The sequence below is a fragment of the Ambystoma mexicanum genome, chromosome 5p (assembly GCF_040938575.1).
Source record: "Ambystoma mexicanum isolate Mex_15411 chromosome 5p, UKY_AmexF1_1, whole genome shotgun sequence".
Lineage (NCBI taxonomy): Eukaryota > Metazoa > Chordata > Amphibia > Caudata > Ambystomatidae > Ambystoma > Ambystoma mexicanum.
In genome coordinates, this window is record NC_090930.1 from 1,145,352,657 (window position 1) to 1,145,377,553 (window position 24,897).

The 24,897-nt window shown below is 44.3% G+C and overlaps 1 protein-coding gene across 2 annotated transcripts in view; it reads right to left on the reverse strand.

Annotated features, from left to right (window-relative positions):
- The window catches only part of DROSHA (drosha ribonuclease III), a 1,388,683-nt gene that overhangs the window by 380,999 nt on the left and 982,787 nt on the right, over positions 1–24,897 (reverse strand). For both annotated transcript variants that reach the window (XM_069613610.1, XM_069613611.1), the window contains exons 16-17: positions 22,727–22,834; positions 3,015–3,122 (exon numbers count right to left, since the gene is read on the reverse strand). In XM_069613610.1, coding sequence (XP_069469711.1) covers positions 3,015–3,122; positions 22,727–22,834 — 216 coding nt within the window. The remainder of the gene's footprint in view (positions 1–3,014; positions 3,123–22,726; positions 22,835–24,897) is intronic.

The following is a 24,897-nucleotide window of genomic DNA, read 5'->3' on the forward strand; positions in this document are numbered from 1 at the left end:
CAACTGAGATACTGGCACCCAGGACCGTGCTCACTGTAGGTGACGGAACTCTGCAAGTGATCTCTACAAACTTCTCTGGAAGACAAGGGCAGAAGAAAGGATTTACCTTTCCCTTGCCTGTTGCTGCCAGCAACCACAGAACCAAGTGCACGAACCCTGGCTCTTCCTGCATTAACAGTGTCTCAAACATCGGTTTGGATGCCTAGCATTACATTTCCGATGTCAGGGGCAGAACCAAGAAAGTGCCAAACTTGCAGGGAAAACATACAATCAATGCCATGACAGGTGGGTGTGTGGGTACTGTACGTTGTGTTCCTTTTAAAAACACTGCTAAATCCTTGAAAACCACCAAGAACAGTATACTGCCTTATCGGAGGCTACTTTGCCCTCTCTGTAGGCACCAAGCGCTAAAAAACTACATTACCCAGCATGCTGGGGACACAGGCGGCCAATCAGGAAGCAGATTGGGTGTGGCACAAGTCATTGCGCATGCGCGAGCTACCAAGCACAAGGCTTGTGCTCGAGAACTTAACGGAGGAAGACGCACGCAGTGGAGCTCAGGCGAAAACTTCACCCGAGGGGCTCGGCCCCACCAGCTCAAATATCCAGCCCCTCGCCCATTGCAAGATAAATTGGGGAGGCGCTGCAGAGGGAGTGGGGAGGCTAAATCTAAATACACTGGAAACATTGCAGTGGGAGCCAGGGAAGCGCAGGGGGCACTGTCACCCGCCTATACTAAATCGCCCCGGAGCCTGCATTAAGAGATAAGTAGCCGCATTTCCAAGCGACGCCTGTTACGTTGCTATTCGAGGCTCTAAGGCGGAATATTTCAGGGAAAACGAGTAAAGGCGCATGGCGCGTGTCACGGGGAGCATATCTCTGGCACCGCGGAACGAAAGGGAATCTTAGGAGCTGCAAGCCACGCGCGGCGCCGCTCGTGCTAGCACTTTGGGAAACCTAGCCTTGGGGGGGGGGGGGTCATTTAGTGAGGACAGTGTGCAGAGACCACGTGCAGTGCCGCACACCATTGGAACCGCGTGTATGAATGCACGTGTGTTGTGTGGGAAGAGAATGACGGTGTGATACTACAATACAGGCAATAACACTGTTCTTTCCTTGTAGCATGAACCCTGCCTGGACCACCTCTAAGACGGCGCCAGAGACTGACAGCTTCAACTGGTGACGCTAAGGACCCTGTTACCAGACTAGGACAATTGAAAAGCTAAGTGTGCATGTGTAGACCTTAGTTAGTGTCAGTGACAGGCCAACTGACAACTTGTGTTTTGATGCCCAGTGCTATGTGAATTGTAACATAATTGCAGAACTGTGTGGGGGCATTAGGTGGTAATGTTGTGAGCCAGCCAGGAGGCTCCATGTAAGCTGCCTTGAGGAGTAGAAGATCAAACGTGTGCAGCAATCACAACCCTTCCCAATCTCCCCAGTCCTGCCCATAGCCTCTACCTAACCCTTTTCCCGGTTAAACCAATTCCCCCCTTCCTATCCAATCAATGAGACCCTAACCCTCTTTCCCTGCTCTCGTCGCGATAGCCTGTGTAAGCACTGACTTGCAGGCATCAAGACCATTGCGGGGTGGTTGGTTATTTCCACTCCTGCGCCAGGAACCTGCGTGACCCTTGACATCAAAGCTGTTGTAAGTGAAACCACCCAAGCCATCTTTTAACTCAACACTTGACCACCTCTGCATCCTCGAGTTTCGCTAGACAGAGGCTTCACTGCCACAGCATATGAGACCTGCTCAGTCCTCTAGCATCCTCACCTCAACACTGCTTGCCTGGTTATCAGCCTCATCAGGTAGTTTGCACTGCCGTACTACCGCAAAAGGCAAGTCGGTGCTTCTTCTGCACCCAAGGCAGAGTCTTGCAGCGCCACCAAACGGACACTGCCAGCATCTTTGACACGCAAGCTGTCACTATTCCCTGACTCAGAAACGAAAGCACCCAGATGCCCAAGTTAAATTCCAAAGAAACCTGTTGAGCTCTAAAAGACAAAATTAAAGTATTTGAAGAGGCCTTGTTCTCTTGGTCTGCCATATAGGATGCTAGTAACTTTCACGCCCTATTTTCAATCTTTTGAAAGACATTCAGTAATGTTTACTTTTTGTTGCTAAAATCTTTGCTCGACAACCCCTGCCTCAAACTCTGGAAAGCCCCTTTCTTCCAAAGTCTGCTTTCACTGTGTTTTCACTTACTGGGGTAATCCGTTAGTGTTTTCATTAATTGGGTGCTTTTTTTTTTGTTTAATTACAGATCCGAATTTTGTATAAAAATTTGGTAGAATATTTTTTTATTTTGGTACCCTAGTACTATTTTTTTGTGTGTTGCCTGCGTTCCAGCTCACACCCCTCCTGAAGCGTACAGCTTTCACTTGGGCTAACAAGAATCGGCTAAGGAAAAATTATATTTTCATGGATTACAGCAAGGGGCTTTACTCTTTTCCCATAAATAAACTCACCTATTGAGTTTACTATGACAAACAGTAGTTGTAGGTTTATGAACTAATGTTTCATTTGCATCTGCCCCAGTGCTAATGATTTGCAGAATGACGGCTAAAAAACATCTGTTAACTCCGACTGAGTTAATGGATGATAACAAGCTGGAATTAGCACTTCTCTTTATTAATCCAACAAGGCTGCATGGGACAGGAAATAAAACATGATGAATACAGTTTCCTTTCTGCTTGTTAAGCTTTACTACACACAGCCGCTAACATATAGGGGTAAGTGCCTGAAGACAGCAGTGTATCCATGTCACAATAGAGCAAGTTCAATTATAGGTCTCAACAGTGACAAGGAAACAAACTGCTTAATAACCTTAGACAAAATGAGTATGTTCATGCACCTTACTATTGCACATATCTCAGACTGACACACTATGCACATAAGGCAGCCGACAGAGCTATTTAAGTATTATGAGCTGTTTCCAGGCCTGAATCCTTGTTTGCATTACAGAGCAATATTTAAGAAGAATCTGTAATGTTTTCAGCGTGGTCATTACCTGCAGCAAGCAGCGATCTTTGAAATCGTATCCCACCAATCTATCCAAGAACGTAAGGCACTTGTGGTAGCGAATGTGGTGGGTCAGGACTGGCAGCATCATGGCATGCTGTGGAAAAAGATTTGCAACAACGATCAAGCATGCAGCACACAATATTGCATGTGGTGAAAACCCATACATATGAAGTTTGCAACGTGATGTAAACAGGCGCGTGCTGTTTTATAAGAGCATTATGCAAATGCATATGAAAAACCTCAGAATTAACATACAAATGCAAAAGCCCCAGCCCATTCTCGTTTTAATTTTGCATGCTTCTTTATTTTGTGCAACTTTGGTTCGCCTTCAATACAGACAATGAGCAGAAAGGCATGCGAGTTTCATAATGAGAAAAACCTCTCAAAAAGCATAGTTCTCAACACCGTGGTGAAAGGCTTGGTGCAATCACAATGCTTTGGAGGGATCCAACGGAAAGCGTTTTTTTTTCCCTAAGCAATATCAAGACTGGCAACCAAGGGGAGGGTCAGTGGAAAGCCTTGTAATGGAGATTTGGACTGGGAATCTTGGCAGAGTACAATCTTGCTGTCCAATGTCTGGGTTCCCGAATGATATTCAGTTTGTGAATCCTTTCCGAATTGTGGGCCAAAGATTTGTTATGTATGTTAGTGTTGAACGTCCTGCAACACTTCATCAAACACAGAAAATCTACCCATTCTCTGCAAACGTTCCCCAGGTGGAAGCTACTGGAGTTGCCCATTTCAATGTTACCCCTCTCTGGTTTACACCATTTCCAGCATCACAAGTGTCTTCACATATCTGGATTCACCAGGGCCTGACCACAATGCCAGTATGGCCTTGTAAGATCGTTTTCCAACCGACTACTTGTGACGGGTGTTTCAGTATTTCAAACCAGTATCGTTGAATGCCAGATAAGAACCATATTGCTTGATAGAAACTGAAGGCCTTCTGCTGGCATTTTAAACACAAGGGTGCATCAGTCCAACCCACCTTATGTATTCTATATTGAGTGACAAAGCCAGTCAGGAAATTTGAGTTTGAGCGGGCTTAACTGAGCACTGGTCACAACCTTTCTCTGGACCACAATTGCAACCCCCAGCAACTACAGTCAATGAATAACGTTGAACAAGCAAAGCATTTCAATACAATTGTCTTAAAGTCTAGATGACCCTCAGTGAATATTCAAACATTCAAATGAGCAACAATGCATTAATATAGAATAAAGATAACCAGCACCAACACAGTACAAAAATGTTAGATTGATAATGAGGCAGGGTTTGTGAACTCACCAAAAAGTATCCTGGAATGCCAAATTTCAATGTATAAAATACATGTTTGCAGAGAGCATATTTGCCTCCTGATAGGATGAAATATATTAAGATGGACGAAGGAAAGGAATGCCCCAGGTGCAGATTAGCCATGGTCCATTTTATACACGTGGTGAAGTTGCCCGAGACTGAATTCTGGGAGGTGATAATGAAAAACTGGGTACAATATCCAAAGTACACATGGGGAAATTGCCAAAGGTATGTTTATTAGGTTTGTTCCTACCCCAACGAGAAAACAAGTAAATTCATACTTGGGTTGTTACTAGCCAAAAGGTACATCGCACTGGGCTGGAGGATGGCTATCCCTCCCAAATTGGAAGAGTTGAAATGCAACTCTCGGAAATGGGGAGAAGCTGGGCAGGATCTTAGAATAAGGAAGAACAAGAATGACGTTGATACGCTGTCCTCGAGGGCCTCTGTTGAGCCGAAGTCACCGGATGTTATAAGTAGGACGCACAACGCCCATAGCATCAGTTGTAGTTTTTTCCCAGAACGTGTGGCACCACTCTTCTGCCAGTATGACCACAGACAGCCTTGCGAAAACGTAAGCTCCAATCGCATAAGAAATTCTGTAGTGGGGCAGGCTTGGAGGGAAAGATGTGTAATACGTCGTCAGAACATCCCATCAAAAAAACGTTACCTGGTAAAAAAGTAAATTGTTCTTCGAAGGGATTGGTTCCTCCGACGTATTCCACCTCTATGACAGACTCCCAAAATAGTACCAACGTATGGAGGTGGGAAAAGAATTTAGCATTTTAGAATGCCCAATTAAATTGCAGAATAGAGGACTGCCTTGCCATAGACCAAGTCCTGCCCATGGATAGAATCCAGGGAGTAGTGTTTTACAAAAGTATGGGCAGAGGCCCATGTGGCTGCTTCACAAATGTTACGAATGGGAACACCCCTCTGCAGAGCAGTAGAGGCAGCCACACCTCTATTACAATGGGCCCGTAAGCCTACCGGAGGGTCCTTATATTAACATTCAGAAAGTTTCAAGATAATCAATCTAGACAACGTCTGTTTAGTAACAGCTTGTCCCAAACGCCTTCCAGCGTATCCTACAAAGAGTTGATCATCCACTCTGACCCAGGACATGCGTGAGATGTAGAAACTTAAAGCTCTCCTAGGATCCAACCTATGGAGACTCTCCTCTTCCTTACCAGGATGTGGAGGAGGATAGAACGCCGGAAGAATGACCGGGTGCAGAGGTTACTCAAACATCAATAGATAAAACGACTCAGAAAGTTGGTAAAAAGATAACTGTTTTAATATCAATTATCTAAATCTAAAACAGGGAGTACAAAGAACGTCATGGGACATATCATAGTAAGGTCTCTCAACAAACTTCATAAAAAGCACACCTTTATACTAAAATCTCATAATAAGTGACCTATAACCTGCGTATTACTGACGTCATCCTATGTGGCAAACTACAAAAACCTATTGAAGAGAGTGATATGGTAAGGGAACATCTAAGTATATAATCCATGATAGTCTAATGAGCGTGAGTAAGAGGATAGGTTTCTTAACATCGGGTGGGGCAACTAAGCCCTTCCCTCAAAACAGGTCAGTATGAATGTCACTAAATACACGATGTCCCATTGGCTACTTAACTATAAGACCCCCAATCATGCGATCCTCTATCATTGGTTAGCTTCTAACCTCCATTAGCATCCTTCAACCCACGCTAGCCGCACACAGGCCAGATTGCCAGGTGCTGGTGAGTTAGTTTTAAACATCCGCTTCCCACCAATTAGAACATCATCACCTCAGTGGTCGGTTGTCAATTAGAGCCTTTGAATTTGTCCTTGGGAGTGTTCCTTTGCTCTGAAAGATACAGGGGAGTAGAGGCGCGCTCTGCCCTCAGGCATAGGTGTGATTATCATGCTCGTCGAACTCCTTCTCCCCACATGACTGGAGACCACAAAATTGAGCTTTCAGTGTATTAAAAAGGACTATTTTCCAATGAGCCTCTGACGTCGTCTTTGTTCTTTCCGAGCTTCTGAATAGGAGGTTCATTCCTTCACAAGATTGTAACAAATTTCTGTTCTTCTCAGCCGAATACGACATTGGCTCATTCAACCTCGCCTTTCTGAAATTCACCTCCAATTCATTTGTTTTCTAACTGCTCCATACGTGGAAAAGATGGCCTTTCTCCTTTAGCTCAGCTCTGCTTATAGTTCATAATGGGAGTATCCATTCTTTACTCATTCCCATGTATCCATAGATTGGCGCTTGCCGCAATCTATTTTACTATAAAGCTAGCCTCATGAAAACTGTCCGCTACTTTGCATCTGTACACGTGTGAATTGACTTCCATAATTTCATGGTCTCTTCAGCATAAGCCTCTTCATCTTGAGCCCAAGATGTAGCTTATCTTTGATACTTTCTTGATGCCTTATAGAATATTTGCATTCACTCTCTGCATCTCTTCTATGTACGTCAGCTCGACACTCGCATGACGCCACCAGTCTGCTTCGTCAGTCAGGCGTCCTGCTTCCTCTGGGATTTTGTGTAGACAGCCATCATACAGTCTGCAATGCAAGTATAGTTTTCTCAACGGGAACCGTGCCTCCAGGATTTCCTTTGGCACGTGTCGTTTCAATTGTTCTGCATAGGTCACATACTCTGTTTTCCCACATACAGGCATTCTGGGCAAAGTGGTTGCGGTGTGGGTACTTAGCTCCTCCTGTACAATGCTTAAGGAGAACAGATCATGTGTAGCCAAACACATTGGTGGCTAGAAGAATGTGGCGCTGATATGTCATTAGTCACCAATAGAATACTCATGCAAGCCTAATTAGGGAGGCTCACATCACTCCAAGAGTAGCCTAGATAAGAATGCAAGGCACCACCATGCCAGCTATGGAGGACTTGGCTGCAGCTTTCCCGGGAGAAGAAACCCCGTGAAGAAAAAACAGACATCAAAAGCACTTCATTCCTGTGCACTCGCCAGACAAACCTTCAGGGCCCTCTAAATGTTCAAAGCATGGTGGACTTGATGCATGGCTTAAGCCAGGTTTTGAAAAAGCTAGCAAAACTTCCCCCTCCGTTGGAATGAGAGACAATAAGATGTTGGGGACAAAGAAGCTGTGTGTCCACAACAGCACCTTGTGAAGACCATACTATATATAGCTCCCCTGCAGTTTACTGCCGAAATAACAGCCACCAGGAATACAATCTTCAAATACACCACTGCTATGTCAGCTGGGGTCATATGCTCAAATGACTTGCAAACCAAAACAGAAAGCACCACCTTTAAATCCCAATGAACATGAGAACACCTAACAGGAGTAACCCACAGGAGATTATCTTCAAAGAAAATGATCTAGTGAACAGTACCAAGCATTCCCTTCAGCTTCCTGAAGTAGAATCTCTGCTAGCAGATGAGGAATATAAAATGGAGGGAAGAGAGCAACGGAAGAGGAAAGTCGTAGTTGTGAGCCACTATGGACAGGACAAAGAAGTCCCTTGTGACTGCTCTTCAACCCAGTCGATAATGGGAAACTCGCTCTCTGAGTGCAGCACTAGTTGTGGTGGGCCTATCTTTATATATATAAAGCTGAATTATATGTACGTGTGTGCATGTCTGTCTGTACAAATCCATACCGTTGTACTGCCGTCTACCACATTTCGTATGGATTCCTCTTTTGTCTAGGGCAAGATCGTAGTCTATGTTTGGATGCAAAAATCTTATATGCAAAAACAAATTCACACTGTTGAACCGAACGCTACCATATTTTGCAGGGATTCCTCCTTTGTCTGGGGGCAAGATGGTAGTTCTGTTTTGATGCAAAAAATGTACTTGTAGACAACCTCATTTACTGATGCTCACCCCGATTCACTACATTAGGTACTAGAAATAGGCCAAATTTGGAAGTGTCTGAAGCAAAATGTTTGATATGTTGGTCATTACTTTAAAATGTATTACTACTGTATACAATTCGAAACTGTCTATTAAAGCATTTTTAAATGGAATTTAAAAAAAGAATGTCAACTTTTTTTATCACTCCCTCAAATTTCGGAAATGGCAAGGTTATAGTTTACTAAGTTCATTCACAAGGAGAGAGCACAATGAATCTTTCTTGGACATTTTCTCAAACGTGCTGAATCCGTTAAGTGACTGAAACATGCCGCACAAAAAACTATCACTTGAAAAAGCTCCATCTGATACAAAGCGAAAATCAATATCAAGAGCTTCTGAAACACCAATGAACAGCAGCATGACTTGCCGACCAGAGGACAAAAGCAACTTTCTCCAGGGCAAATGAGATGCCAGAGCAAACAGAAGCAAGACTTGCTGACATGAGGACAAGAGCAATATCCTCCAGGGCACATGAGACACCACCCGATCAGGACACAGGCAATGCCGAGTACCCCAGCTAGTCAGTAATAATTCTCGATTTGTAGAGTTACCCATTTGTCCCTAGTTGGTCGCAGATGGCAGGCCGCTTTCTCTTAGAAGAGGCAAAACTGAAAAGTGATGGTTGGGATGCTTTTAATGAATCATAAGAACTACCATTGCTCTAGAAAACATTTGCTTTTAAGTCTGTCCTGCAATTGCAAAAGGTGAAACACCCTCTGCAAACTCTCATCCACTGGATTCTTGCATCACCTTTTTGCCAATGATATGCAAATCACCACCTGATTTCCTAGCATCACCTTCAGACTCTCGGGGATCCCCACCTGCCTTTTAGCTATGCCTACTGGATGGAGCTTTCTGATCTCATGCTAAAACTCCACCAATACTGAAGTCCTCTACCTTTCAATTCTCAATGCCTCACTTCTCAACTAGCCAATCCTTTTTCTCATCCACCACCCCGAAGACATGCAGCCTTGGGGTTCTTTTTGATAGAAATCTAAATGGCCACCACTTCAACTCCACAGCCACTGCAGTTAGGATCAACCTGCCATTTATCGGAGATGAACCCAAGCACTCTCTTTGTACTGAGTGTTCTACTGGCTGCTACACAACATTTGTCAAAGCAACCCTGTATGTGCTATATTTTAATTTTGATCCATGTTTTTTTTCGAAAAATGACACTAATGTCAATTAATGCAATAAGGTTAACACGTTCTATGGGTTTGATACGAGTAAGGTGGTTATTCACATATCTTCCCAAAGACGTTGGCACATTTCTTTGTAATTTCGCCAAACAATGTCAATACTCATGTAAAAGGTCATGATCTGGCCTTGAGGTTACTGCATATCAAGAGGCCATGGCGGGATACAATATAATATTGTTACAGTGCCACAAGTACCTACAAATGTTTTATTTCCTAGAATAGTAGAGGTAGTTGACCCATTCACAGATATTAAATCAGTCTCCAAAAGAAAAAAAGTAAAATTCTGTTCATTATTTATCATTTGCCAAATTTTATCGCCTTTTATATTCTGATTATCATCCACTAGAATGGTCCAGAGTTTTAAAACAAAGTGGGAAAATATTATACGTGATCTAAGATAATTTTCCTCTGGAATTCTTGTACTTGTTTCACCATACTCCCTCTCGTTTCTTAGTAATCATATTGTCAAAATGAAATAGGTCAATTATCGGAATTCGGCCAGATTCTGAGGGAATGTGTTCAGTTTTCTAGGGCAACGTCACACAGTTTACAATGTGAAGACCGCCAGAATCTCAACTCTCTAGGAATAGCTGGAATACAATGTGTTGCCAATTTGGTAGTACAGGGTCCGTGTAATATTTGGTTGTGGGAAAGAATAAATGAAATGCACTTATTGGAAAACCTGTCCAGTCCAGCTATTTTCCAGTAAAATATCAATACTCCACTGTTGCGTTTTTCCAATTGGGTTTCATCAATGGCACTAGTAATTGAAGGTGCCTACACACTGTCACCAGAGATAGTGGTAGTAGAGCAAATGTTTTAAGCACATCATAAAATGGCATCATTTTACTAAGTACAAAATCACCAATGCTACTGTACTGCCTTCCACAGAGTCGGCCATTTGTGTCTTTCTTACATAAAGTCCCCATATTTAAAAACTAAACTTGCAGGGTTAGCCAGACTTTGAGCAAAATTACACCAATCAATCATTAACTATTGTAGATAGTGTCAGTGTCTTTTATATTTTTTTAGCTTTAAGTGTGGTAAAAGATCCAACATTGATTTTATTACCACATCCTCTATCTACAGACAACCAAACAGTTTCCATTTGAGATTCAGGGGAAGATGTCACTGTTCCACTTAATTTCCTAGAACACGGTGAAATAGGACAATCTCCGTGGCCATGTTATATTAGTTGCCCTTCTAGATCATCTTAAACTGGAGTGGAAAGGTCTTCCCACCAGAATATTCAAACAAGTTAAAACTACATTGTCTCCCATTATCAATTTTACTGAACATCCCAACCACGGGACACTTCTAGCAATAAGTATGTTCGATGGTTCCACACAGGGGCCTATTATGTTTGTATTGATCTAGCAGGAGGCCTCATGTGGGTTTTACTGGAGGAGTCTTTACCTTTTCATGGGCATGACCAGCTGTTAATACACTAGATGGTGTGCTGTTGATGCTTAAAATCTATACTATTGATGCGTGTGGTTAGCTTTGTACGCCGGCACCGTCAAATCCATAATTTCTTGATTAACTGAGTTTCCCTGAAACAGTGTTTGTATGTACCTTCTGTTGATTTCCCAGACTACCGTGTTCCCCAATGTAATAAATTTGCTATACAGGACAGATATTCTCTTGTTGGAGTCAAAACATACACTAATACACAATGGTTTAGTATCATCTCCACAATACAATAATTCACAGGCACTGATTTGTGCCATACTCTCAAGGGCAGAATAGTACACAAGGACATTCTTCAACTCCTATGAGCCCAATCCAATTATGATATAGATTGGACTGACCGTTGCTTCATATGGTTTTCTTTTTCATGGGACAAGCTAATGTTTAAGTCTCCACCTCAAAGAATGGCCATCTTCAAATTCCCTTTAACAATGTTCTTGTGGATACAATTTCCTCAGCGCTTAAATCAACTTTGTTGGGTTAACCACTTATATCTTGCACCAATTTCTTTACCTGCCTACCCATAACAAAGGTAGAACTTGAGACTGGGTAGTAGATTACAATTGTACTGCCACTATCACCTCCATCATGCCGCAACTGTGGACAGACCACTCTCTCATGTCTTTCACATTATCTATTATCAGACCAGCTCCAGCGACCACTCACACTGCCCCACCTTGCCCAACACGGAACAAAATGAATATCACAGTGGATAAAGTGATCCCTGCTATTCTCCCTACCTTAAACTCACTGGCTGATCAATTAAACCCTGGTACACTAGTCCACGAATACAACAACATTATGCTCACCACACTTGACAAAATCGCTCCACTTAAACTTAGACCAAGTAAACCCACATCTCATCTAAATAAGTGGTTCACCCCCCAGTTAAAGGGCCTACGTTTCCTAAAAAGGAAATGTGAATCTACCTGGAGATTAGTCCCTTCCAACGACAATAAAGATAAGTTAACTAAAATATCTTCACAATACAAGAATGAAATTTGCCTGGCAAAAAACGAAATTCCTATTATGAATCCATTGCAAAAGCAAACACTAGCATGAAGGAACTATTTACCATACTAACGGAACTAGAGTACCCGATTCCTACACCCGACATCTGCATCAAAATTAAGACATGGTGCTCAGATATTCAATCTGCCCTATCCAACAAAATATCCACTCTCCAAAACAAGAGAAACCGAAAAAAAGATACCTTGAATTTGCCACCTCAATCTAATAATCCTCCCTCTCCTAGTGAAACACCCACTGACCAGACTGCCAGATTCCATTTCTCTAAAACATCCATACTAGAGGTTGAGAGAACTATCCTATTTCTCAAACCATCCAACTGTAAAGGTGACCTCTGCCCAGCTCAAATTATAAAAGATGCTGCAAGAGATCTTGCGCCTTACTGATCAATGCCTCTCTCACATCTGGGACTATTCCTGCTAACCTGAAACAATCCCGGGTACTACCACTCCTAAAGAAGCAAACCTTAGACCCGCTTATTCCTACCAACTACCGTCCCATCACGACGGTACCATTTTTACTCAAAATACTTGACAAGATAGCTTACACCCAGATTCATCTTTAACTGCCTAAGCTGCTGGGAGCCAGACAGTCATTTTCGCCCACTACATGGGACGGAAACTACCCTTATCGACTTAAAAACACAGGTTGAGGAGTTCAGAGATAATGGCAAAAACAGCCCTCCTCCTACTGCTAGATCTCTCAGCTGCATTCGACCTTGTGGATCATAAGGTCCTCTGTAGTCATTTGGATTCAGGAGCTCACTTTTCCCCAGAAGCCATCAGATGGATAGAATCATTCCTGAGTGATAGAACTATGAGGGTCTTTTCCCCCCATTGTCAGCGGCAGACCCTGTCCCCATCACATGTGGTGTACCCCAGGGCTCTTGTGTCTCCCCTACATTATACAATATATTCACCAAGCCTTTGTTCGATGATCTGGACCTTCTGGGTATCACCTACACTAACTAAGCAGATGATACTCAGATTCTCCTCCCACTTTTCGGGGATTATGACAAGGAATCAGCGTTGGTGAATAGAGTATCTTATCATCCAGGTATGGATGGCTACCCACGGTCTATGCCTGAATGATGATGAGACAGAGTTGATTATCCTGGGTACCCACCCCAACCTGAAGAAACTAGTTCATTAATATTCTTCATTCACTATCGATGGAAATATCATCAGGGTAGCGAAGGAGGTAAAAACCCTTCGTTTTTACCTCGACTATGTCCTTCGACAAACAAGTGAAATCTCTGGCCTCTACCACTGCCTACACCTGTAAGCTTATCAGGGCAGGCAAATCATTCCTCTCCAATGACAGTTGTATGATCCTGGCCAGAGCATTAATACTCTCTAGGCTAGATTACTGTAATGCTCTATATAGTGGTGCCAATAAAGCTATTACCCAGAGGCTACAAACACTCCAAAATAACACCTTAAGAGCTGCACTAGGCGTGAAGAAAAGAACACATCTCTGCAATTAGACGCCAATACAAGTGGCTATCTACCAACAACAAAATTCTGCTAAAAATGGCCTCTCACCCACAAAGCACTAAACTATGCTGCCCCTAGCTACCTTGTAGAGAGACTACATAGAAGAAAGTCTATTAGACCCACGAGAACCAGCAACGCAAACTGCCTTATGGTACCGAGATTCAGACTCACAAAGATTGGCGGTAAAAGCTTTCCTGTGAGGCTTCCAAACTTTGGAGCTCACTGCCTCAGAGTAGATCAATCGTACGCTCACTTCAGAAGTAACTACGTCAACCTGCTTAATTCTATTGACCACTAGATTGTTCCACTAAATTACCTTCACCGAGGCTGTCTCTACCTAGCCCTACTACATTGCAACATTTGCCTTGATGTCCGACCTGTACATAACCTGCTTAATTTTGACTCTTGTATTTATGCCCTATGCCTTCTGTGACCCTATCTGTATTTATATACGTCTTATTATGGCTATACTTTAAACTTTATATGCCCTACTATGATCATTCTTGTAACTATGTAAGCTTTGCATTTTCTAATTGCTGCACCCTGTTAGCCCTGGGTCTGATGCGCATTAGAAATAAACAATAACAACCGTCAGATGCCATTATAACCATAGCCAGAAAACTGCGACACCTTCCCCACAAACCCCAGTTGTAGACACTCATGAGTGCAGTCTTGGTGGATTGTTTAGTGCAGAAGCCTAAAAGGGAATTATTGATATGGTTGAAGACCACCTTCAAGGACCTTTGAATAATGAAGTAGGGAGACTGGGAGATAGTTCACCAGGACATTTGGGTCAGTAGAGCGTTTATTCACAAAGGATAGCACAGAAGCATATTTGAGAGCAACCAGCAGTGAGAGAATAAAAAGCTTAGAGCAGGGGTAGACTGGTAACCAAAAAAGGCCATGGACACATTTTAATCATTTTTCAAGTGGCCCCATTGTACACATTTTCAGCAAGCCCAACCCTTTTGCTAGCAGTAAAAAGTGGACATAAAATCGGTTACCACACAAAAGAGGCCCAGGGAGCAAAAGCCTAAAAGGAAATCTCCATATAAGCAAGTCCATACTTGGCTTAGAGATGCAGACAGTTGATTATGAGCAAAGTAAATTCCAGAGAGGGAGGAGGCAATGGATATTGCCTTGGGAGGTATGGACCGTGATTGTTTGGGACACACCCATTCATAATTGGCTTGCATTCAATAGAAAAACAAATTGAGCATTTATGTATTTATATACAGGGAGTAACAATGCTCTTTTGATCCAGAAGAACGTACAACAGATAAGAAATCAGATTTTACAGAAAGCAGTGAGCTTCTTACAATAGGGTGAGTTTGAGGAACATTCTGACCAAGTTGTGGGGGGGGAGAGTTAATTGAACACTCACCAGGGACAATGCATAAAAGGACATGCATAGATTATAGACAACCAATATTAGACAGGTTTAAGTGCAGGTAGGCGGTACGGCCAGCTGTGCTCGGATGCAACCATGAAGATTGAAGTGCTAGAGTGGAGGCAGGGAAAGTGAGGGACTTAGGCAGGTTCCCGGCGATGGAAAAATGTTAGGAAGAAGGCAGAGGTGGTAGTTTAAGAGTAATTCTAATGCGAGGAGGTAGGCTTCTAGTTTGATTTTGAACAAATCCATGTGGACTGTTTCTCTGATGTCCAGGGGTAGAGAATTCCATGCAAGCGGAACCCAAAAGAGAGAAAGAGCGGAAGCGAGAGGACACATAGGGAGGGCAAAGAGTCAAAGCACATATTATGAGAAGGCCTGTAGATTTGAACAAACAAGCATAGACATGGTGGTGCCTTACCCTGGATGGATTTGTGAACCAGGAGAAAAAATTTAAATCTGGCCCTGTTTTGCATCGTCAGCCATTCAGTCTGGTGACGGTATGAGGAAGTAGATGTGAAGTGAGGTAGTTGAAAAAGTCCTAGTAACAAAGTTAATGGCCTTGTCATGTTGACAGTAAGCATAGTTGGGGAGACCGAAAAGGATGCTGTCACAGTAGTCCAGTTTAGAGAAGACAACATTTGTTAAGAGATGCTTGGCAGTGTTTAAAGGAAGAAGGTACTTTATTTGACTAATATTAAGGAGGTTGTAGTGAGCTGCTGTAGTAGTTTTGGAGATGAAATTAGAGAAGGTGTGAGAAGGGTCATAGATGATGCAGAGGGGTTTCTAGCTGATGAAAAGTAGGGGAGATTGTCAGATGGGAACTGGATAGGCAGAGGAAGAGATGAGAGAGTGCATTTGGCAGGTAAGAGCAGCACCTCTGTTTTGGTAAAGTTTAACACCAGAGTGTGCAAAGCCAGCCAATATTTGATGGCAGAGAGATAGATTAGTGCCCCAAGAGCAGCGTTGGAAAGAGGAGCAGACCCAAGACAGAGCCTTGTGGAACATCAATAGTTAGAGGAGTGAGTTGTGAGGTGATAGTCTTGAAGACAGAGAATTGGCGCAGTGACAGATGGGATTAATTTCAGGCAAGGGCTTGATTGCGAATCCCAAGAAGAAAGAGTATTAAGGAGATCAGAGTGATCGACAGTGTCAAAGTCAGCGGACAGGTCAAGGAGAATTAGAGAGAGGATAGGTTGGAGTGCTTAGCAGAGGCGATTAAGTTGGACACATTCATGACAGCAGTTTCGGTGGAGTGACAGAAGCGGAAACCTACTTGTAGGGTCTCATGGTTGTGGACATCTATGAAAATTGGTAAGACAGTTGAACACAGCCCTTTCAAGCTCTTTAGAGTAGTGCGAAAGGAGATACAGGGCAAAAGTTAGCCGATAGGTTTGCGTCAGCCCATTGCTATTTTAGGTGAGATGACTGGCAGTTTTGGAAACAGAAGGAAAACAAGTAGAGTCTAAGGTCAGGTTGAAGAGTTCAGTGAGGTGAGGGGCCACAATAAAAGGGCAATAGGCTTGACTATATGAGGAGCAAGAGGTTTTGATGGGGCACAAGAGGGGTTTGTCTTCCATCAGTAGAGAGAGGACTTCAGTATTCGTGAAACTGAAGTGGGAGATAGAGGCAAAGGATGATGATAGAGTAGGCGGAGTGTAGAATGTAATGTGAAGAATTTACGAATTTTTTGCAGCAAAATATTCAGCTAGGTCATTAGCTGTGAGTGGAGTGAAAAGCTGTAGATTTAGGAGGAGTGAGATTAGGGTGCCCTGTAGCTGGCGAGGATGGTTGGAGTGAGATTCAATGAGGGTGAGGTAGAATTCCCTTTTTGCTCTATTAAGAGAGGACTTGAGTGTGTCTGGGGCAGAGAGGTAGAGTTGCAGGTTTTCATGCTAGTGGGTACCATTTGTGCAGCAGGCGACGCATATCTGTGTGCAGAGAGCGTTGAATGGGGTGGCCCATGGGGGAGTGTGCTGAGACTTAGGGGTGAAAGTAAGCAGTGGGAAGTGAGGGGAAAATTTGTCATGTAGTAGCGATTGGAAGCTGGAGAAGGCAGTGTTGGTGGAAGAGGTCTCAGGTGAGAAGGAGGAGAGTGAGAACTGTAAGAAAGAGAGAAATGGAGGAATAGCAGAAGGGTTACATTTCTGTTTAGTAATGGGTGAGGATACGCCAGAGGATGGAAAGGGACGATGGTGGAAACAATTCAGTGATCAGATAGGGATGGTGTGACAGTAGTATTAATAGCGGAGAGAGAGGTGAAAGATGAATAAGATCCAAAGAGGTACCCCCGCTGTCGGTAGGCAAGTAATGGATACAGTGTACAATGCAGTCACTTAGAAAAGACTGAAGTTCATATTGCTGAGAAGTGGTTGGAGTGGGAAGGTTAAAGTCACTTAAGAGAATGAGGTGATGTTTAATGGAAAGAGAATTAAAGAGCTGCCCAAGATCATCATAGAATGATCCAGTGGAACCAAGAGGGCGATTGATAGAGATGATGTGAACCGAATGAGGCGGAGCAATAGAAGAGATGGTGAATTCAAAAGAGGTAAGCGAGGACGTGGCATTGGAGATTTGTGAAGCGTTATGGCGGGTGAGAGGTTTCAGATGCTTCCACCTCTGCCAGTCAGTCGAGGAGAGTGAATGAAGGATAGTTTGGAGTCCTGCATAGCCGCCAGAGTGGCAGTTTCAGATAGAGAAGCCGAGATTTCAGTGATAGCAAGAAGGTCTAAGGGAGGAGAGCTGGAGCAAAAGTAGCCAGTGATAAAGAAAGTTTTGTTGCATACAGCCTGAGCATTCCAGAATGCTATGTTCAGTTGATGCAGTAAGGAAGAGTAGAGATGTTGAGCCTCATAGGAAGAGAGGCGAAGTGGATAGGTGTTAGAGGAGGTATGGTTAATTCGGTGGCTTTGTTTGTTTGAAGTAGGTGGAAGGGAGATGGGGTAGTGGGAGTTTTGAGATGAGTTTTTATAAAAGGAATAGGAAAGGAGGAAGTTGTAGCATGATTGGAGAAAGTGCAGGGAGAGGAGAGTACGAGGAGCAGAAGTGAAGGCATTATGGGCGAGTACCGGAGTGTGGAGGGATGGCACAGTAATTAGGAAGCTGAGGGTATTCACAGGTGCAGCAGGGAGGAAAACAAAGGCTCGTAGGCGAAGAGGTAAATAAGATGGTCAATGGTTGACAGCAAGGTTTTTACATCAAGCTGTACAGATTTGCATGCTCTGTCCAGCTTCTGGCACCCTATCAATCTGGAGATCGGGCCAACCGCAACATTGAACCAATGACCTGGCAGGTGCTAGATGAAGCCAAGTAGATATAATGGGGCAGAAACACAGGAACTAAGCATTGCCTAAACTAAAGCCAAGGGTACAGGTCAGTTCCAATCCAATGCATAACAAATCAGGTTTTCTAATTCCATAGTAGATTGAGTTAATGAAAATAAAAAGGTGCATAGTTAAGATTCCATACCTACAACGACTTTTCCTACCAAATACAAGATGAAAAAAGTAGCTTCTCATCTGAGAAGAAAAATAATTCATCAAGCAGCAGAGAGAGGGATGGTTTGGTCATGACAAACATGTTTGTTGTGAAGCATTTCGCAAAATGAAGCTGAAAATGGAAGCCATATAAAGTGACAAGTTACATAATGATAGTGCAATCCATAATTGTAAATAATGTCCTATTCTCTTGACTCTCGCTCAGTGCTGTGGGCAGGGTGCAATAAGAAAAGTTAAGGCTCATGCTGGAGACTGTCTTTTTTTGTAGATGGCATGAAGCAACGGCAGCAGGAAGAGTTCATTTCCAGACTTCTGCAGCTAACAGGAGGCAGCTGAGGGGCATGGGGTGCAATAAGTGGTACAAACATCTGGTCAAAGCTGCAAATTGAAACCCACTCTCAATTCAGTCTTCTGCTGCATAGTAAAGTATTTAGTTGAGAGTGTGTAGACAAGCTGAATAGTCAGGAGCAGCGGGTGGAATATTGTTAAGAGAAGAACAAATTACTTACCCATCTAATATTCTTTCTGATGGATGCTCCTCCCACTGATTCCTCATCCAGGATATCCCTTATTCCAGCCCAAAAGCTTTGCAGAAACATTTAGGCTGCCAGGGGGAGCAGCGCGGCTCCGCAGCCGCTCGCTTCTACATATCCCGCACATAAGACGTCGGGCCAGTATATACAGCAGTGCCGCACCTCATGACCTCCATTCCACACTTTTTCCATAGCACTCAAACTGAGGGACTGTAGAACCAATGGTGTACTAGCTTCCAGCAAGAGGGGCAGGTAGGGATGGCGACTCCGTGGGTGGAACATCCATCAGAAATAGAAAGAACATTACAGACAGTCAAGAAAGGTTTTATTCCAATTAATGTTTTCTTCCCACAGATTCCTCATCTATGATAGACTCCCAAAGCAGTATGTAAACTCTGGAGGACTGCCCTACCAAAACAGCATCCTGACCTGCAAGGGAATACAAGCAATAATGCTTAGCAAACATGTGCAAAGATACCCATGTTGCTGCATGGCAAATGTCCAGGACCGGGACTCCCCTCTGCAGGGCAGAGATGGCAGCCACTCCCCTGTAGAATGAGCGCCGAGACCCTCAGGCACATCCTTCCCAGCCCGATCATAGCATTCTGAGATGCAGAGAATGATCCACTTGGACATGGTCTGTTTGGCGACAGCCCTGCCAGCACAAGCACCAGCGTAACCAACGAAAAGCTGGTCAACTTTCCTAGCCTCTCTCTCAAGAAAGAGACTTAGAATTTCAGGGCCCGTGCCTGGTCCAGTTGGTGGAATCCATCCCGTGCGTTGGAAGGGTGCAGTGGAGGAAAAAATACAGGAAGATCTTCTGAGAGAGATAGAAATCCGAGACCACCTTCTGTAGAAAGGAGGGCCCCATTCTCAAAGTCAATACCTCTTTGGAAAAAGAAATAGGGAGGTAAACCAGACAACTCCTGGAGCTCACTCATCTCTCTCACGGAAGTGATGGCAACCAGCAAAATAACCTTGTGGCTGAACAATCTAATATGACATGAACGTTGAAACTCAAATGTAGAGCCCATTTGAAACGTTAAACTAAATTCAAATCCCACGCTGGAACCACAAATTGTCAGGGAGACAACTGGACCCCAACCCCTGCAGAAACTGCGTAACAGTGGGATTGCAAAAAACGATCCCTGTTCTGTGGACATTTTGAGCACTGAAACAGCAGTGATGTAACCCTTCACAGTACCAATCTGCAGGCATGTATGCGTTGAAGATAGCAGACACCAAGTCGAACTTTTACACAACGTGAAGTCATAAATGTATTACGTAAGGGGCCTCCGAGCTGAAAGGAGCACATTGAGAATGTGTCCAACAAGTCCCACTCCTTTCATCTCAGTCTCTCAGTACCCAAGCATGAAGATTCAAACTGCTGAGGTTCTAATGGAGGACCCCGCTCATCCAATTGAGAGAGCAAGTCCAATCTCCTGGGAAGGAGCCAGCTAGGGCAGATGGACATGTCCAGCAACTCCTGATAGCACATTCTCAAAGCCCAGTCTGGGGCAATCAGGATCATTGTGGTTCTGAACAGGCGCAATCTTCTGAGAACAAGGGGAATGACAGGGATCGGCGGGAAAGCATAAAAGACGTTGAAAGTCCACTAAATCATCAGTGCGTCACCCAAAGCTCCCAGAGGAGGAAATTCCCTGGAGAAGAACAACTCACACTTTCTGTTAGCAGTGGAAGCAAAGGGCCACTTTAGGAGTTTCCCCAAAAGGAGATCTCCTACAGAACTTCCTGATAGAGCTCCCACTTGTGGGAGGCCGAAGCCTGTCTGCTCAAGGCATCCGTGGTGAAACTCTTGTCTGGCCAGATGAGCTGCCATCAAAGAGACACTGTTCACCAGAGTCTAATTTCTTCTCTGCACAGAGGTAAAGACACCACGCCACCTCGTTTGTGCATGGCCACTGTGTTGTCTGTCAGAATCAGCAGTGCCTTGCGGTTCAAAGAGGGAAAGAATGCGGCCAGGGTTGGCCTGATCGCCCTCAACTCCGGAAGGTTGGTGTGTTCCAGAGACTGCGCGGGAGACCACAGTCTGCTCACTGTTGGGTTTGACAGGTGAGCACCCCAGCCAGTCGTGGATGCATCGGAGACCAGCGTCGCAAGTTGTCCAGCACGGCCTATCACGCGAGATCCTGGGACACCTGGTTCGAGACCTGTAGAAGGCTCGACATGTGGCCCGGGAACTGCGACCATTGGCAACAGAGTAGAGACTGAAGCGATCTCATGCCCAGCATCGCTTCTGGTACCACAAGGATGCAGGAGGCCATGAGGCCCAGAAGGCACAGGAAAGCCGAGGCACGGACTTGTTCCTGTGATTGGAGGACAGTGACCTCCAGAGTGGAGGAATGGGTTGGAAAAGGTACCTCTTTTGGACGCTCAGGCGAACCCCTGGAGCGGAGGCTCTTCTTCGAAGACTAATGCCAGTGCAAAGACCCACTCAAAGAGCGGGACCTCTTTCAATCTTTCTTCCTCTTCTTTTCCTTGCTCAGAGCCACCAGTTATTCACAGCCCCCATCTGTGCCTTGCGACCTCGTCCGAGATCGTAGAGCCTCACCCTACGCCTTGTGCCCGAAGTTGAAAATCTTCACCGCCCTTTCCCATAGTGTCTTCGGGTGCATGGACTGGAACGACCTGCAGTGCTGGTGTGGCTCCCCCGCCAAAGCATTCTGGGCATATCCGGTGCTGATCCGAGACTGTCATCTGTCGGTCTCAATCCGCACATGGTTTGAAACCCAACGGCCTTAAACGGCATGGAGTTGTTATAAAGGTTCTTTAAATGCAACAAGCGTATTCCCAATTAGCGAACAGAGTGCTCATGGGGCACAGCGCCACCATATAAACTGGCTCATGGGGCACAGCGCCGCCATATAAACTGGCCCTGATGTCATAGCCGTCGCGCGGCGCATAAAGGCATTGAACAGATCCGACGTGGAGCTGTGCTGCGCCCCCTGGCGGCAGAAATGTTTCAGGGAACTGCTCCACTGGGATAGTGTTATCATAGATGAGGCATCTGTGGGAGGAAAACATTTATTAGAAAGGAAATCAGTCTCACAGAAGACACTTTCTTGCAAAAGGCCAAAATAATATTTCAGCTGGCTGACAGAGTATGGTATTTACTCCCCTTCGCCTGCTTTATAATTTTGTATCCCCTCCACATTACACAACCCTCAAAGAAAGCTGCACTTTCTTCAGCCAGACAAAAAAAATAAAAAGCAGGGACAGAAGACTGCAAATAGTTTAGTAGCAGCTTCCAGTTGCCTGAAAAGTTCTAAAACAAAGTGTCAATTTTGGCAAACAAACTTAAGAATCACGTACAATCTCTGTATGAACAGGACAATGTAGGGTGAATTAATCTAAAAGCAAAAAAAAATAGCCAACTAAGAATAGACCACCAGGACTGAGAAACCAGGTGCAAGGACTTTATGCCTTAACATTATTTTCCATTCCAACATTTGGAACTAAATTTACACAAGCAACCTTTGAAGCATTCTGAGCAATCAGTTGTTCTTTGCTATTACTCCACACGATTGCTTCCACCTCCTGGGCAAAATCCAACCTATGTGATGCTTCCTGCAAACTTGTGTGTGGGGGGTGCACACAATTTACAGACTGACCACAGAGGGTCTAGATGGGGCTTTTCAGCTGAGCCGCAGGTTGTCTGTGCCATTTGGCCTCAGATGGTTCTATGTGAGATCAAAACAAGGACATAATGAGGACGTTGTAATGTTGACAGTGATGGAAAACAGCAGCAAACCAGCAGTTCCTAAAAACAACTCGCCAGTGCAGGCAAACAAGCAATGCCAGCAGTAGCAGGATTTCCAAATAAGCAAGCGGCTGGAACAGAGCAGCAGAGCGCAACTTCAAATCACCTGGCAGACATCAGAGCGGAGGCCAGTTGTATAGAATCCTTGGCTATCCAACTCCACGGTCACCTCGCGTCTCATTGTTTTCTTTTGCCTTATTTTCTGCAGCGCTTCCTACAGAGAAGGGAGGACATTATTACTCATGCGTTCATGCCAACAACCTTGTAAAAAGCAAGGCCATGCAATTAAAGGAATCCAAGCATGAAGAAAAACATTTTTTTAATTAGCATTCCATTTTGTAATCAAGGGATAAAGGTGAAATATGGGTCTACTGTTTTGGAATCGCTCTACACATTAAGATGTGGTGCATTTTATAAACAGACAGTCCAAGTGCAAGGCAATGCATGCACTTAGTGACCCAGGAGAAGGTAGCTACGGCAGCGTATACAGCTTTAGACATGTCCCACTGTTCCACGTCAAATGAAAGGCATTGCAGTATGGTCCACAGCCAATTATTCCCAGAAATGCAAATTAATGCCACACGCACACAGTGCCAGTACAATCTGCATTCAACAACACTCGAGTGCAGAAAAAGGGCTTTAAAGCAAGTCTTTTTTAGAAGAAATGTATTTAATGCTTTTACTCACACGCAACAAAGTCATTCTTTACATTCGACTGACCACAGGCATTCTTATACAGCTCCAGAAAGCAGCCATGGTGGATACAATAAACATGCAGATTAATTCCAAGTATTAATGGGCATGGCACTGGGGTAAAATACGCGAGAGAACAGCAAACTTCTGAAATCAAAACATTTGTATACAGTGCCATGGAATTCCCCCCCTCCAGTGCAGCAAATCATGAGGCTCGGAATGTGGGTATTAACTGCTGGTGTTTAAAGTCCATACTCCGAGGAAGGTACTGCCCGCAGCACCCCCCTTGTCGCCTCATTAACCCATGAGTCGCCTGCTTCTGCGCCATGCTTCTGCGTCATGCCCCTGCAATTTCCTGCTTGCATTCATGCCCGTTTCATGTACTGTCTCGTGCATCTCCTTACCGTATCGGCCCACTTCCCTTCTAACCCTTCTGCCCCAGCGACTCCTTTTCCCCATTCAGATATCTGTGAGATGTGTTTCCTGAATACGCAAGATAGCCAACTCCTTCCCCAACGAACCAACCTTCTCCATGTGTACCAGAAAGCATTGCAAGGGCGGTTCATTGCTGCCCAAGTATTTCATTCCAATTCTTGGTCCTATCGACACCTTCCGTTAAACCCTTATTGTATTGCTAGTCACCAGGGTGCTTGCGCCCTCTTAGGGTTCTGGAGCATACACACTCAAAAGATTTAGCAAAGCTAAAAGGGCAGCCACAGCGAACCACAAGCTCCCCAAAGGACAGAGGATAGCTTTGTGATCACATAAATGGACAAGGGATGCAAATGGAGGATAACATGGAGAACAGCCCGTCCAATGCAGATCTTTAAGTGGTAGTGCAGGAAGGGAATAAATACATATCTGAAAAGATCAACTTGCTATGCATACCAAGTGTGCGAAACAGATATGGTGTCAACTGGGGGAGTTGGGCAGAGGGTGTTGTCGATTTAGCATGCAGAAGGCACCAGTAATGAAGTATCAAAGGAGCTACCGAGTGTAAGAGTGAAACAGGCCAAAAAACTCAGTGATATGAAGAATATCATGTCGGGGAAACAATGTTATGCTGAACAGGGCAGGTAAAGAGAAAGCACGAATCCTTTTTGGCAAGTGCTACACCCTTGCTGTCTTTACAACAATGATGCCTTGAAAGGAATAGAGCTGGAAAGTGCTTATAGGAAACGCACCCAGTGGAAGGCCTTAGGGTTGCTTTCACTCGTGGCAATATACTCGGGCCTCAACAATGTCACATCACATTTAAGTTGTTATACAAGGCACACAAGCAATGGAAGAGGAATGTCAATTCCTCCTGACTTGGAGACGGAAATGCAGACATTGAGGCAGTTAGAAGCAATTGTGAGCCAGGGACATCCCTGATGCACTGTTAACGCCAGAAAGGCTATGAAAATACCTTCATGGGAAGCACCATTTCTTTCATGATGCAAAAAGGTCACTACACACTATATTGAAACTTTAAGAATAATCATTTGTTTTTTATGTAGCGCCTTAATCTAAAGCCCTTACATAGGGCATATTTACATACATTAATATCACTATTATCTATTAACTATGACCGGATGTGAAGGG